Source organism: Symphalangus syndactylus, chromosome 1 (genome assembly GCF_028878055.3).
Source record: "Symphalangus syndactylus isolate Jambi chromosome 1, NHGRI_mSymSyn1-v2.1_pri, whole genome shotgun sequence".
In the NCBI taxonomy this organism is placed as follows: domain Eukaryota; kingdom Metazoa; phylum Chordata; class Mammalia; order Primates; family Hylobatidae; genus Symphalangus; species Symphalangus syndactylus.
In genome coordinates this window covers 107,247,986-107,263,226 of record NC_072423.2, presented here as the reverse complement: position 1 = coordinate 107,263,226, position 15,241 = coordinate 107,247,986, and the positions used below count along the sequence as shown (strand labels likewise).

Below are 15,241 nucleotides of genomic sequence, written 5' to 3'. Positions count from 1 at the left end.
ATTCTGGCAGTGTAACCAGGCCCTTCACACAGCAAACTGTAGTGACATGTCAGTAGCACAAGCCCCACAGTTGCTGGTGCCTTCAAACGTGTTCATTTTAGGTGGTTCTGCTACCCTCCCAAGCCAGACTTCATGTGCACATCTTCCTTATTTTTTTCTTGAAAAACTGGAATCTGACAAGTCTAGCAGAGTGTGTTTATGAAGTGACTTCTTAAGTAGCAGTATTTGAAAGCTGTCATGAAGATATGTGGTGATACTGGTTTGGCTCATGTGATTAAGTGATCTGTTTCGTTCAGAGAGAGTGATGGCAGACAAGAGAGCCCATGGTTTTGAAGAATACCTCTTTTTTTTTTTTTTTTTTTTTTTTGGAGATGGTGTCTTGCTCTTAGAGTGCAATGGTGTGATCTCAGCTTACTGCAACCTCTGCCTCCTGGGTTCAAGAGATTCTCCTGCCTCAGCCTCCCAAGTAGCTGGGATTACAGGTGCACACCACTATGCCTGGCTAATTTTTGTATTTTTAGTAGAAATGGGGTTTCCCTGTATTGGCCAGGTTCATGTTGAGTTCCTGACCTCAGGTGACTGCCCGTCTCAGCCTCTCAATTGAAGAATACCTCTTAAAACATGTTTAAGTTTTAAAAAGATTGAAACAAAGTCTGTAACTTTTAGCATGCAACCTTCATGGATTCTCATCATTGGGAAAAATTTTCTACTACAAGCATTGGCATGTCTTTGGTAGCCATGGAAACTAACCCTTCAAAGAGAGAAAAGCTCTTCTGTCCTCAAGGAGATACAGTGAAAGGAAGGCATATTTCATACTCAGATGCCTGAAATACTTTATTTCTCTGTGTGTGTGTGCGCGTATATATATGTATGTGTGTGTGTATATATATGTGTATATATATGTATATATATATTTTAAGGCTTATACAAGACTCCTGCTTGTTTTTGTTTATCAGTGGCACGATGGGTGTAGTTTTAGGTGATTGAAGTTACATACGCACTGTGGTCAAATACACCCAGTACAAAGCCCAAACTTGCATGGCTTTGATCCTCATTAATGTAAAGCCCATGTTTGTGAAAGCAATTATTTAGATGATTTTTATCGAGCAACTACTAATGGCTGGGGTTTGTGATAAGGAACCAGTATACAAAGATAAGACAGACACAGCCCCTCCTTCACAGAACTTACAGTCTGGTAAGTTAAAGAAAATAGTGAAAAACCAGTTGCAGGACTATGAAGTAAATTCTGCAAAAGCAGGGTTCTAATCTGGGGGACTCTAAGGTAGAGAAAAGTCTTTATGTCCTGAGCCAGCTGAGTGGGATGGTATCTGGAAGAGCAGGAGGGGTTATGCAGGCAACAGCATGCACAGTGGCCTGGTGTTGAAAGAGCTCCATGCCTTGGAGGAACTGAGTGAACTTTAGGATGGCTAGAGTACAGAGTTCAAGGGGGAAGAGGTCAGAAAGGAGGCAGGAGAGATCTGACCTGACCAGATAGATGGTGCATTCCTTCACTCCATCCCTACCACACTCTCCTGCTCAGGGTAAGTGCCACATGTAAACAGTTAGGTTTGGTCTGTGCAGGGTGGCCCAGCTGCTAATTCTTGTGTTCTGTTCATGGTGGGTAACTCAACCTAGGCATTAAAAGCTAGGAAACACCGACTCTGAAAGTGATTCATCTTCCCAAAAGATGAAAACTGTTTTAAACATCATCACAGTCTTTTATGTCAATGAAAGCATCAAGAACACTGGCTGGGCACAGTGGCTCACGCCTGTATTCCCAGCACTTTGGGAGGCCGAGGTGGGTGGATCACTTGAGGCCAGAAGTTTGAGACTGCCCTGGCCAACATAGAGACACCCCGTCTACTAAAAATACAAAAAAATTAGCTGGACATGGTGGCGCACACCTGTAATTCCAGCTGCTTGGGAGGCTGAGGCGCAAGAATCGCTTGAACCCAGGAGGTGGAGGGCATGCCACTGCACTCCAACCTGGGCAGCAGAGCCCAGACCCTGTCTCAAAACTAAAAGTAAAAATAGAAATGTGATTGTCAAATGTTTTTCTTCAACATATGTTACTATGTAAACAAGGGACCCCCATTTTCTCATCCTTTTTGCCCACCAGCGGTTCCCATGCATTTCTTGGCAGCTGTGTTTCATGACTGCTGCTGGAGAATGCTGTCCCAGGCCAGCTGCCTTCCCCCTGCAGACATTACCTGCAAAGGAGCAGGTCTTATTTATGGAGTGCTGCATTCCTAATTCCTCCCCACCCCACTCTGCCTGTTGGTCTCATGCAGAGAGAACATCCTTTGGCTATCACCAGCTTTTCATGGTTGAGGGAAAAATGGAACAAATACAATGCTTTTGATGAACTATGAGCTGAGCCAGTGCCAAGGATTAAAAATTTTTTTAATTGTGAAACATCACACATTGCTGTTAATTTTTCTTTCTTTCTTTCTTTTTTTTTTTTTTTTTTTTTTTTTACAAAATTCCTAGTTTCCTTGAACAGAAACTGAACCTTTGTGCTTTCCAAGAAATTATATTTAGACAAAAAAGTTCTTTGAATCAAACTATGTTTGCATTCTGTTTCATTTCCTTTATGTCTGTGTAGAAGAAATAATTTAGGTCTAAATAAGGCTAGACTCCCCTGATAAAAATCAGTGGGTTATTTCTTCAACTTCCCCCTTCTCTTTGCCTTTATAAGTGTTGCCTTTATAAGTGTTGCCTTTGTTTTTTTCTGAATTGCTGAGCCTTCTGTTTCACTAAAAATCTGAGTCCCTAGTGATTTTCTTGGCAGTTTTCAATGGAGGTTATATTGTTTTTTACTTTGTTTCGAGGGTTTTTTGTTTGTTTGTTTTTTTTTGCATGTGTGTGTAAATATCAAAGTGTTTTGTTTGTTTAAATTTTATGTGGGTCTAATTAAAACAGATAGCATTGAAACCCAAGAAAAAAAATCCTGTTTCTAAATCAAGATGACTTCCAGTGGCCCATTTATTTTATGGGACGTTTAAGAAATAAAAGTTCCCACAGCAAACTGCGTGTCCTCTTGCATCTGTGGCAGTCCCATTCCACCTGCACCTCCGTTTTTATGTGATAGCTGGCTGCAGCCTGGGCGTGCTGTCTCCAGTAGTGTTGGCTGAGCCAGGGGTCCGGGAGATCAGGTTGTCAGGGCCTGTATATCCTGGGGCATGTGAGTGTCTGGTGGCCTCTCTGTAGAGCATGGGGCATGTGCCCAGCCCGTGGGGGCTCCACTGGGGCTCCTGAGATGGAGGCTGGCTGGGTCTGGGGCGAGGGGTTCTCTCCCTGGAGTGGTGCTTACTGAGTGGGAGTGAGGGACGGCAGGTGGAGAGATGAGCGGAAAGGGGGCTGTCGCCTTTCTCTATTTCTGAGTTGGGACTCTTGGGGAAAATCAGAGTGTAGTAGTGAGCAGAGCTGTGCTTTCTGCCCTGTCCTCACTCCCTGGTCCTGACTCATGACCTCCCCGTGAGCCACAGCCCCACGGAAGGGACATGGGGTTTGGAGCCTGGTTAGTAACCCTGTTGTCCTGTTGACTGGGCATATGATGTGGGCCAGCAACAATGCCTCGTTGAGCCTCTGTGTTGGCCTTTTTGAAATGGGTGTGAAAATCCTCCTCCTGCCTCTTCCACTGAGGTTGTGAGCAGCCCAGGGGGCAGTGAATGTAAAGACATTTGGAGGACTCTAGGAACACTCTAAATTAATGAGGGGCTGTTTTTCTATTATTAGAGAAGGGGACATGGCAGAGACTCAGGCTGTTTTGCCGAAACCCAGGTCACTTTCCCCAGCTGTGCAGGCTCGTATTCTGCTGAAGCTGCTGTTGGTTATTGCTGGGACCCTGGGCGATGCAGTCACAGGTGAAGGACTGCGTACAGTGGGGTGGGCTCAGGCTGTGCTTGTTTCAGAGACGACTTTGGCTTGTTGTGCTGTGTTTGTCTATTCCATCTAAAGGTCTTTTGGGGGCTGGATGAGTATGGGGTGCATACCACTGTTCTGTTGTCAGAGCCCCCTGCAGCCATTTCTCATGAACTCACTCAGCCCTTATGCTTCTTGGGTGTCAGTGCCACCAAAGTACTTGGCTGCCAGGTCCAAGAGGGTGCCAGGCTGTTGCCCAGGGAAAGAAATGGACAACAAAAAAGGGACTAAGTCACAGCAGTCAGGTCCCCATGGAGGAGGTGCTGGGGAGGCTGGAGTCGCAGCAGCAGCTGAAACGTCTTTAGAACGTGCTGTGATCTGGTGTCGCTGCCGAATCATTAGACCATCTCTACTGAGGATCCCTGTCTGGGGAAGTTGCTGCATCCCAGGGCAACGGTGCTGAAATCAGTTGTCTTATTTCAAAACTTGTGCCTGTGCCCTGAGACCCTCAGCAGGCATGCTTCTTCCTTCATATGGCAGCCCTTCAGATACCGGGGACCAGCCTCTCTTCTCCATCCCCCCTCCTGCCCCGCCCAGCCCATCCTTCTTCCCTGAACAGGTGGACAAGAAATGTTCATGTGGCAGATGGGGTGTCACGGTGCCCTGACAAGGAAGGTCCACATGAGGGGAGATGATGACACTGGTGTGCTAGACCCAGGGGACTGGTGTGGAAAGGGCAGAGGTGACAGTGACTGTAGCATGGTGGTGGTTGGGGGTCAGTGACAGGCCTCATAGGTGTTTTTCCAAATAGTTGTGTAAGAAAGTTGGGGCTTCATGAGAAGTGTGTTTTTGACCACATTTGTATTGATGTTAAATCCAGCCCATCACCCAGTGCTTACTGAATGCCTCTGGTCTTCCTCAGCACCATTTTCTTCTTATTTTCATTTTCTGTTCACACATAACACCTGTCAAAGCTGATAGGCATCCTGTCAAATTTCTGTCTGTTCCTCCTTGCCTACAGAGAAGCAATCCAGGTTCCTTAGTTTTGTATTTAAGCCCCTTTCTGGACTGACAGGAAGCCTGTTTTTGTCTGTTTGTTTGATTGTTTTTGAGACAAGGTCTCTCTCTGTCACCCAGGCTGCAGTGCAGTGGTACAATCACAGCTCACTGCAGCCTCAACCTCCCAGGCTCAGGTGATCCTCCTGCCTCAGCCTCCTGAGTAGCTGAGACCACAGGTGCATGCCATTGCACTTGGCTAACTTAAAAAAATTATTTTGTAGAGATGGGGAGTCTCACTCTGTTGCCCAGGCTGGTCTTGAACTCCTGGCCTCAAGCAATCCTCCCACCGTCACCTCCCAAAATGTTGGTATTTCAGTCATGAGCCTCTGTGTCTGGCCTTGTAGCCTGGTTTTGATCCTCATCCTCCTGGTGTCTACCCTCTCCTTTCTCTGCTCCTGCTTTTCCTTCCAGGCATCCTGTTGAGGTGCTTAGGGTAGATTCAGCAGCTGCATGGCCTTGTGTGCCCAAGTGCTGGGAGCCTCAGTGTCTATACAAGAGGGTGATAGCAGCCCCTGCCTCACCACAGTCACTCACCAGTGGGGATGGGTAAGGTGCTGCTCTGGGCTCTGGTTAGGATGCAATGCTAAGGGGGCCACCTGGGGTAGGGGACACATGTATTCATGTTTTGGTGCTCAATGAGTAGAGTTTTCTGGTGAATTAGAGGCAGGCAGAATGCATTTGGATGAGGTAAGCCAGAGAACGTGTCACCAAAAGCATGAGACTTGAGCTTGGTCTTGAAAGGTGCACTGGATTCAAAGATGGGAGAAGGCTGCTCAGGTGGATGGAATTCTGTAGACAAAAGCTCACAGGGTTGTGGAATTGAGAAGAGTGTGGCCAGAGTATAAGGTGTGCATTTATAGGATGGGTGAATAAGGCTGGCATAGCACTTGGGAGAAGGCTGGAAGGCCTTGAGTGGCAGGCAGAAGCATCTGACCTTGATCCTTGAGGGAGGCAACAAGGAGCTGTGAGGCATTCTGAGTAGGATGGCACCAGGGGGAAGTCTGGGTCTGCAGTAGTCACCTGGAGCAGAGAGGGAAGCAAGCTCTGATGAAATGCTCTGGCCACAGCTCCTGTGGCTGCCCAGCAAATGGGTGTGTGCAGACTGGCCTGCATAAGACACTTTGCAGCTGTCCTGTTAGGCTGTTAGGGAGATTCCTTACTGAGTAATTGCTTCTCAACCAGGAGATAAAAGGGAATATCTTAATGACCTAGAGATAGAAGATCTACCACAACCACATGAGGCCTGAACACAATAAGGGAAAATGGTGAGCTGGTGGTGGAGGCTGCTCCAGATGATGTGTCTAGGTTTGGGCACACTCATTTCATGCTTCTGGGCGATCCCAGCAATCATGGGCTTTCTGTCCTATAGGGACATATTCTTGCCTCCTGAAAGAGGAGCAGTAGGGCTTGTTTTGTTAGATACAATTTTTTCGTACATGGCCTTCCTGCATGCCTATGTGAAGTGGCACCAAGGGGAAATAGAGACATGGGAAGAAATACATGAGAAATGGACAACATTGTCCATTCCTGCCTGCAAGGAGCTTACAGTCTAGCTGGTAAGCTGAAATGAATATGTAACAACATGAATTTGAATTTGGTTAGTAGTAGAGTTATATCTTCTAAGCATTCAAATTTTTTCTATTTGGAAATAATTTCAAATATATAGAACAACCCCAAGAATAGAAATAGCACAGTGAATAATCCATGTACCCCTTACCCCAATTCACCTAATATTAAATTTTACCTCATTTAGTTTTTCATTTGTTATCTATCCATAAGGGATGTGGACTGATTTTTAAAAATATGTTATAATTTATTACTGTCCTTAGTTATTTCAGTGCTCAAATTTCCTAAGATTTGGCTAGTAGGAGCTACTTCTCTAGCTCCCGTATCCTTATGATGTATCTCCATAATGTGTTTTGGTTTGTTTTTGTTTTTGAGCACTTCCTTATTTTCTTCATCTTGTACCTACCCTACCCTTGCCCTGGAATCACCCACTTCCCCAAAGTTCCCTGGTTCCTTTTAATGGGGAATGTTATTAGAGAACAAGATATGGGTACCAGGTGTGCTTGTACCTGCCAGAGCATCTTTGCTTCTAAATCCTTTCAACAGACAGACCTAGGAAAATATGTATTTCTATACACATATTCATACACATACTTACATTGATACATACACATACTCAGATATCAGCCTCTTAAAAATCAGACATTGGAAATCAGACTTTAAACACCTTTTAGATATCATCAGTTCATACCTATACCTTCAATTCCAGTCCATCCCCGGAGGGTTCTTCTCTGTTCCATGTTTCTGTGTCCCTCCTTCCACAGCGAGAACTCTGGCTCCCAGCAACATTAGCACATGTACTCACTCGCTAAATCCTGTAATATGTCAAAGATAGTTTCAGAATGGTCTCATCCACACCACTACAAAAAACAAAGCTACTGAAAAGAGTTCAGCATTTGTTTGTAGTTCATCCCTCACTCCAATCCTACCCAAGACTGGGAGCATGTCGTCAAATGTTCATGAGCTATTTGAATTAGTTTTGTCTTTCTCCTTCAGTCTGGTTCTGGTTCAGTCTGGTTATGGTATTCATTTGAATTACATATTTGTTTGTTTCAATTCACTTTCAGTTTAGGGGTATTTTCCCTTCATCTCATCCTTACTGACTTAATTTTAAAAAATTTAAGGTGAAGAACATTAACATGGTTCCCAAAGTCAAAACTATAGAAAAAGATATACTTGAGAGTGTCACTCCAACCTTGATTCCTTCGGCCTAATTCATTCCCATCCCTTGTTTTCTGCTCTTTCTTTTAGATACATCTGAGAGAAATATGTGCATTTTATTTCCCAGTTTTTTGTGTGCAAAGGGTAGCAGGGTAGCACACTATATTTGCTTTTTTTTTTTTTTTTTTTCCGTCCAGGCACTAATTTATCTTTTGATCAGACACACCATAACCAAAATTCTAGTTTGGAACAAGAAGCCTCCTAACATATAACAGTTGTTGGATTTTTAGTCACTTGCAAAAGTCCGTTGGTTTCTACCAATAGCTTTATTAAATAAGCTTTGTAAAACAATCTCTTAGTAATAGGATTCTTAGAATATGATGAATTCTTATGCAAAGTGGAGTAACTTTTTTTCCATCATTGCAAAGTTTGGTAGAAGGTGCCTCGGACTTGAGGTGTGATTTTCAGGATCAGTGGGTCAGTTGTGATAGGAATGGGTTATTCTCAACTGAGCAGATAGTGTACAGGATTGGCAGTGGGTTTGCCAGCTCATTGCGGTCACTCTGAGCCTTGGGACCCATGTGTCCTTCTATGCGTCTCTGAATCCTGACGGGTTTGTGGCAGCTTAGAGCCCATTCACAGCTAGTGCTAATTTTTCTCCCTTTGATAATTTGAGAAAGCTCTTCCATTTGCCTTTTAAATTTCTCTCTTATGTCTGGATTCAACAACTATTATACATTTGAACTTCACGTTGATCCCACTCTTTGTGTTTTCAAAGCCTTACTGAATGTCTTGCTTAATTCCTGTGAAACAGTAGAATGGGTATTGTTGTGTCTATTTGAAGTGAGGAAACTGAAGCTCAGAACACAACAGTGACAGAGCTAGGACTAGAAGCCAAGTCTTCAGACGAAGAGCCCAGAGTGGTGTAGGAGGGCCAAGGCTTTATCTGGGTTTATCACAGGGACTCTACCTCCCTGCCCCCTTCCTCCATCCTGCCCTGAGGCCAACAGATTTCTACTGCATAAACCTCACCTCTGTCCACATCAATAAATAATACCTTCCTGCTAAGTATTCAGCCATTCAGAACTGTCTAAAATCAGTTCAGAGGGTCTGTATCAGCAGCTTTGTTGTATGAGCTTTTGTGGTAGTGACCATCATTGTGAGTGGGCCATAAACCAGGACTTGGCAGGGTGTTTCACTCTTAGGAATTTTAGTCAGAGTAGAGTTTTACTTATGCCTGCTTAACTGTGTCCCAGCAGTGGAAAATATACAACAGTGATGCAGCTTGTTAGAAACAGGATTTTTATATTTGTAATGATAAAAAGGCATAAAATATTACAAAAGAAAATTACGAAGATAGTAAAAGAGTTACCCTGAGAAGCTTAAGGACATTCATCTTATAATGTATGTAATTATACATTATAAAATGTATATAATTATATAATTATAAACTATAATTTTATAATTATAAAATATAAACTATAATTTTATAATTATAATACATTATAAAATGTATATAATGTATGTAATTATACATTATAAAATGAATGTCCTTAACCTTCTCAGGGTAACTCTTTTACTATCTTCATAATTTTTTCCCAAGAACCCATATATGATATGGACCCAAAGTAAGAATACCTTGTGTGTATGTAACCATCTGAATTTAGTATGCTAAGTTCGGAATCAAAACATGCAAACAGATTTGTACTAGGATACTTTTTTGGTGAATAATAGAACTGAAGGTCCACTTTTCTTTGAGGTGTATTTAAGAAAACAGATTATATAATTCATTTTCCTACAGACACATGACATTCCAAGCCCTCTTATTGTTGCTCAGACATGTGATTCTGGGTTGAGTGTGACTTTTTCAGAGTTCAGAGAGTCATTTGGTGAATTTACCTAGAGCTGAGTTATGTATTTCCCATGTGTCAGGAATCCCCGGAGGCCTAGAAACCCCAAACCGTTCTCAGGGTGTGGTACGTGTGAACAGCGAGACACTGGAGTCCTTACTTCTTTGAGACAACAGGTGTTCTTTGGGCTGGGAGGTCAGAGCATGTGTCTGGGCTCAGATCGGCTCCTGCTCACTCTCTAGATCCACAAAGCCTGGCCTCCTTCCTTATTCACAGGGAGTGGAGTGGAGACTGACAGCCCTAACAGGACCAAGGATAGGTTCCAGAGAGTCTGAAAAGTGGGGTGATTTAGGAGCAATGAGAGGGATCCTTTCTTTTTTTTTTTTGAGACGGAGTCTTGCTCTGTTGCCCAGGCTGGAGTGCAATGGCGCAATCTCAGCTCACCGCAACCTCTGTCTGAGTGGGACTCTTTCTAATTGTGGGCAGAGGGTGGCACTTGGTGAGGATTCCAGTTTCTTATCTGAAGTATTAGTGTCACTGGGTGTGCAAGCATCTGTTCAGCCCGACAGCCTAGAGTTAAGAAAGGAGTGTGAATACGGGGTTAGTTTTGTTGTTGTTCTTGTTTTTTGTTTTGTTTTTTTTTTTTTTTTTTGGAGACGGCATCTCACTCTGTTGCCCAGGCTGGAATACAGTGGCACGAACTTGGCTCACTACAACCTCTGCCTCTCAGGTTCAAGCAATTCTCCTGCCTCAGCCTCCTGAGTAGCTGGGACTACAGGCATGCACCACCATGCCCAGCTAATTTTTTTTATTTTAGTAGAGATGGGGTTTCACCATGTTGGCCAGGCTGGTCTCAAACTCCTGACCTCATGATCTGCCCACCTCGGCTTCCCAAAGTGTTGGGATTACAGGCATGAGCCACCACGCCTGGCTGGGGTTAGCTTTATGAAAGCAGGTCACTTCCCCATTCGTCGGTTGGGTTGGGTTGGGTTATTGAGGTAGGACCCTGAAAGAGACATGCTGGCTTTGACTTGGAATGAAGGCAAGAAGGCAGACAGAAGTAACCTGTGTCAGAATCTCAAGGTCTGTGTGCAGAAACTGCATTGCTGTAACCTCACCTGCTTCCTTAGCAGCTTTTTACTAAGTCTCTAACTCACATATCTTGGCTCCTATAACAACTCACGGTTGGAGATGCAGATGGTTCCTCGTATATAAAAATTGGGTAATCGTCCACCTGACTCTCAGGCTTGCCTGAGTGTGTGGGGTTTTGTATATATGCATAGATAGAGGCTTGCACACATGGTGGAAAGTAGCATAAACACCCCACAGTTGGGAACATTTACCTGTCTGCCAGATCCTTTCCAGGGCAGGTGTTCCTATAAATGGGCAGCAAATCATATGCCTCTTCCCCTCCTGCAGGGAAGACTTTTGGGGAAGACCATGACAAGTAGCAGGGGTTAAGAAAAACAATAATGCTTCATCAATGCTCGAGTTCCCATCTGGGAGGGAGAACTGGGTTGCAGAGGGGCTGGGGACTGCCCTGACTCCGTGCACTGCTCTGCCCCCAACCTGCAGGTGATGGGTAGAGGAGCCTGGTGTGGGCACCAGCAAGGACTGCTGCCCACTCATAGCTCTTGGTTTGGACAAAAGGGATAGCACACAATATTAATGCAAAGTTTGTCCAAAAGCATTGAAGAAGCTCTGAACTTGGTACTCTTTCACCACGGCTTGGCCCATTTGGGTCCCTCCTCTTTGAGGAGGCTCTGGGGAAAGTGGGGCGTCTCTGAGTTCAGGCCGCTTGTTGGGGGGTGTCAGAGGCCTGCAATGACAGCACATGGTGTTTTGGGCCTAGGCCCCTTGAGATCGCTGTCATCTAAGGGGAGTTCATTTTTTCTAAGAAATGATGCATGTGTGTTGGTGTGGGCTCTGCGACTCTGACCCCCATGGTCTTGCTTTGGAAGACACTGTCTTCTGTCCTGTCCAAGTGTGTGGCTCCATTGCTGTGCTCATGTGACTGTACTCAGTGCTGTGTGTCCTGCCACAAGACTCTTGTGCAGCAGGGCAGTGGCTCAGGATGCAGGTCCCCAAGGACATCCTGATATGTGCTTGTCCTCTTTGCCTCCTTCAGAGAATTCTCAAAGGAAAGAGAGAAGGCAAAAGCGCGGGGAGATTTCCAGAAGCTCCGGGAGAAGCAGCAGCTGGAGGAGGATCTAAAGGGCTACTTGGATTGGATCACCCAAGCTGAGGACATCGATCCCGAGAACGAGGAAGAAGGAGGAGAGGAAGGCAAACGAAATAGTATGTAGCACCTTTCCTGCCCCTGGCTAGACAGACCCAGTGTGCGGTTCAGAGGCCTGGCAGCAGGCCTTCCTCGACTCTGACCCAGGCTGTGAGTGGGACAGCCTCCTCCCAGCCATCTGGTCCTTTCTGCCTGTACACAGCACGGAGAGAGCAGGCGCACTGGTGCTGACTCTGGATTTCTGCCTGAGGTTTGGGGTTTAGAGTTGTATTTGGTAAGGTGGCTTTATAGCCAAGGAGGGTCAAACGGACCCACTGTTGGCCTGGGAAATTCAGCAAGTGCATTTCTGTGCGGGCACAGGGGTGATGAGACACATATTCTTATACCACAGGAGAGAAGAAGCTGTGGTTTCCCTCACCTCAAAGTGAACAGTGTTATTGGACAAGAATTTGAAGTGCAGGGTTCCTCTTGACTCTTACTCTTAGGCCACCTGACATAGCTCCTACATGTGCTATTCATATGAAGCCATATGCTTAGCCCATCAGGGGCTGGGAGGAAACCGGCTCACCATTCTAGGCAGGTGTTAAGGGGCATGTGAGTCAGTGACAGCTGCTTTGCTGTCACCCACTGACACCCCACACTGTGACACTAAGCACCCTAGAGCACTTTCTGCAGGAGGCAAGGCCTGAGAACTCAGTCAATCACTGACATTAATTGCCATTGTCAACCATGGTGTCTCTTTCACTGCATACTTTTCCCACAGATGCACTTTTATTCTTTCTGGGGCCCTTTGTGCCTTGGGTCAGAGTGGAAACTGGAATCCAGAAGTGCATTTGACTGAGATGTCTGTGACTTGCTTCAAATCTGGAAGAGTTGGATAGGAAGGACCAAGAACATACTTCAAGGGCACATGTCCATTGAGAGGCCTGGGGACCTGAGGCCGGCCCTACGTTGTAGAAGACGGCCGAGCAAATCCCTGCTTGAGCAGAGCGCCTTGGATGTTTTGCTCTCAGCAAGGCCTGTTGCTGGGTACAGGGGAAACCCTGAGCTGGAGAGGATGTGGAGTGCTGCCTCCTAGGGAGAGACAAGCCTGCTCACCCTAAATGCAGCCCTGGGGAGCAGAGCTGCAGGGCACACATAGAGGGCAGGCACGTGCTGTGGGAGCCAAGGAGGGATCGAGGACAGGGCTCGGGGTAGTATTTGGCCTGGGCCCTGAAGGATGGATGGATTGCAGATGTGACCATTCAGTGTCAGAAGCAGCACTCTGACCCAGGGGACTAGCATGAGGGAGGTGTGGAGGTGGGCAAAGGCCAGGTTTCAGGGAGGAAACAGTGGGCCCTTCAGCTGGACCACAGAGGGTATGAAGGTCAGGGTGAGCTACCATAGGAAGGGTGGGTGAGGTGCAATTGTGCCTCATCTGGAAGTTGTGGAGTGTGTAAGTAGGGGCTGAGAGACCCCTGGTGGAGGGGCTTCTTAACTGAGAGGGCCCTTACCTTTCTTCAAGGCTGGGCTCTGTGCCTCCATGGGGAGGGAGTGTGTTCCGTGATCTCAGATGCCCCGGCTGGTGCAAACCGGTGTGCTGAGTGGCAGTGGGCAGGGTCAGGCCTCTCTTCTGTCCCTCCCTGCATCTTGCCAGGCTCAGGAAGGGGCCGGGACTTCAGCACCTGAGGATCAGAAGACTAAGGGAGGGTTTCTAGAGCTAACTGTTTGCTGAATGCAAGTTCAGAATTTATAAATAGACATTCATTTGAGTCTCAGACTCAGCGATGTGCCTATGAAGTGATCAGATGTAAGAGTGTCTGCCTGTCCTCTGCACAGCTCTCCCCTTGGCAGTCAAGCCAATCTGAACCCCATGGCCTTCATGGAGCTTCTGCACCTGCAGTATTGCTGGCAACAGGCCATGTAGGTGCAGCTTGGAGATGCCTGCACAGCTCTTTTCCCCTTCACTTGCAAACTGTAACTTGGATGCTGACCTGCCTCATCTCTCCTAAACCCAACATGTTATTTGTAAACGAGAGGAGGTATGGCCCTTTTTTTCTCGGCAGAGTATCTTTCTTTGCTAGTTTAGCTGTGTCCCCCGGGGAGCTGAGTGAGGCCTTCTTACAGGCCAGTGGCCTTTCCTCTGTTTATTTCTCCTCCTCTAGAAGTAGACAAGGATTCGTGTTCTAGTGTTGCTAACATCAGTCATGGTAGAGTTGTTTATAGGGCCTATGATTTGAGGATTAAGGGTTTTCATTGGATTTTGAGGGTTAACCATTTTATCTCAGCCCAGCATTTCCTATGACCTATCACTGTAAAAACCTGATGATGACAGAAATCAGTGACTCTGCCTTTCAGAGAACTTGCCATGAGGGGAAGATGGAGAAGGAGTGGCTTAGTGTGAGAAGCTGATCCCATTGTTAAGGCCCAGCACTCTGCTGTGTGAGCCCGGTTGGGCGCGGTGATTCTGGCTGGTGGGAGTGGGTGGGCTGGGCAATGTGAGGAAGGCTCCGTGGGAGGAGCAGCCCTGGGCGGCAGAGGGTGGGGGTGGGGGCTTTTTCAAGCTGGGGAAATGGCACAAACAAGGTGTGCGAAGTGACAAATATTCATGGCCCTTAAATGCATTGCTCAGTAATATAATCTAGGAAAGAAAACCCATTTAAAAGCCTTGTAGATCTTCAGAATTCACTCTCACTGGGGCTCCCAAGCCCATAAAGCTGCACTGTGTCTTGGGAACATCAGCAGTATTGTTTCTGCTATGCACCGTGATGTGTAACTCAAAATGATTAACTAGCTTAACATTTGATCCAGAATAGCAAATATTTCTGTGGTGCACCCTTGTTCTTTATGGAGCTTATTTTGCCAGGTGTTGGGGTTTCCTGTGGAGTGAGGCTCACAGTGCTTCCCGAGTCATCAGATTTCCAGAGCCTTGATGATGAGGGTTTTAAATAAAGACAGAAATCTTGGCTGTGGAGGCCATGATGGGATTTAACTGACTTGAGAGCACCACGTCTCCTCCTCCGCTGAGGAGAGAACCTCTCTGATCACAGACCTCAGCAGCCCAGACCCTCTGGAGGAGACAGCACTGTTGAGGTTTCCCTAGGGCCTCCTGTGGCTGCCAGCTATTTTCTTCCTGTCACAGCCAGAAAACCACACAAGGAGAGGGTTTCAGTGAGGCCCACACGGTCCTCCTTACCAAATAAACAGTCCTGGATTCACCACATGCACATGCCAGGTCTGGGGCCGTCTCTGTGCATCTGATTAGCAGGCAGTAGAAGTGTGGGTGTTGCCAGTGTTAAGGTGTTTGCATCCTCCCTAGGGCGGGTGAGATTACCCCATGTGCTTTCCACTCCAACCCTGCTCCTCTGTTACCTCTTGAGAGGCCGATGGTGCAGGGCCCGGGCTCCTCACTTTGTCCATAGTGGCTAAGGATGCTAATTCAACTGATAGCCCTTTTCAGCTGGGTCCTGGATGTGAGTTGAGCAGTTTCCTCCAGGACATTGAGGATTGAAGTGACAGTGTG

The 15,241-nt window shown here is 46.3% G+C and overlaps 1 protein-coding gene across 7 annotated transcripts in view; it reads left to right on the top strand.

Annotated features, from left to right (window-relative positions):
- The window catches only part of CACNA1D (calcium voltage-gated channel subunit alpha1 D), a 321,052-nt gene that overhangs the window by 201,227 nt on the left and 104,584 nt on the right, over positions 1-15,241 (top strand). For all 7 annotated transcript variants that reach the window (XM_063645661.1, XM_055273856.2, XM_055273854.2 and 4 more), the window contains one exon: positions 11,629-11,798. In XM_063645661.1, the coding sequence (XP_063501731.1) occupies positions 11,629-11,798 (170 nt within the window). The remainder of the gene's footprint in view (positions 1-11,628; positions 11,799-15,241) is intronic.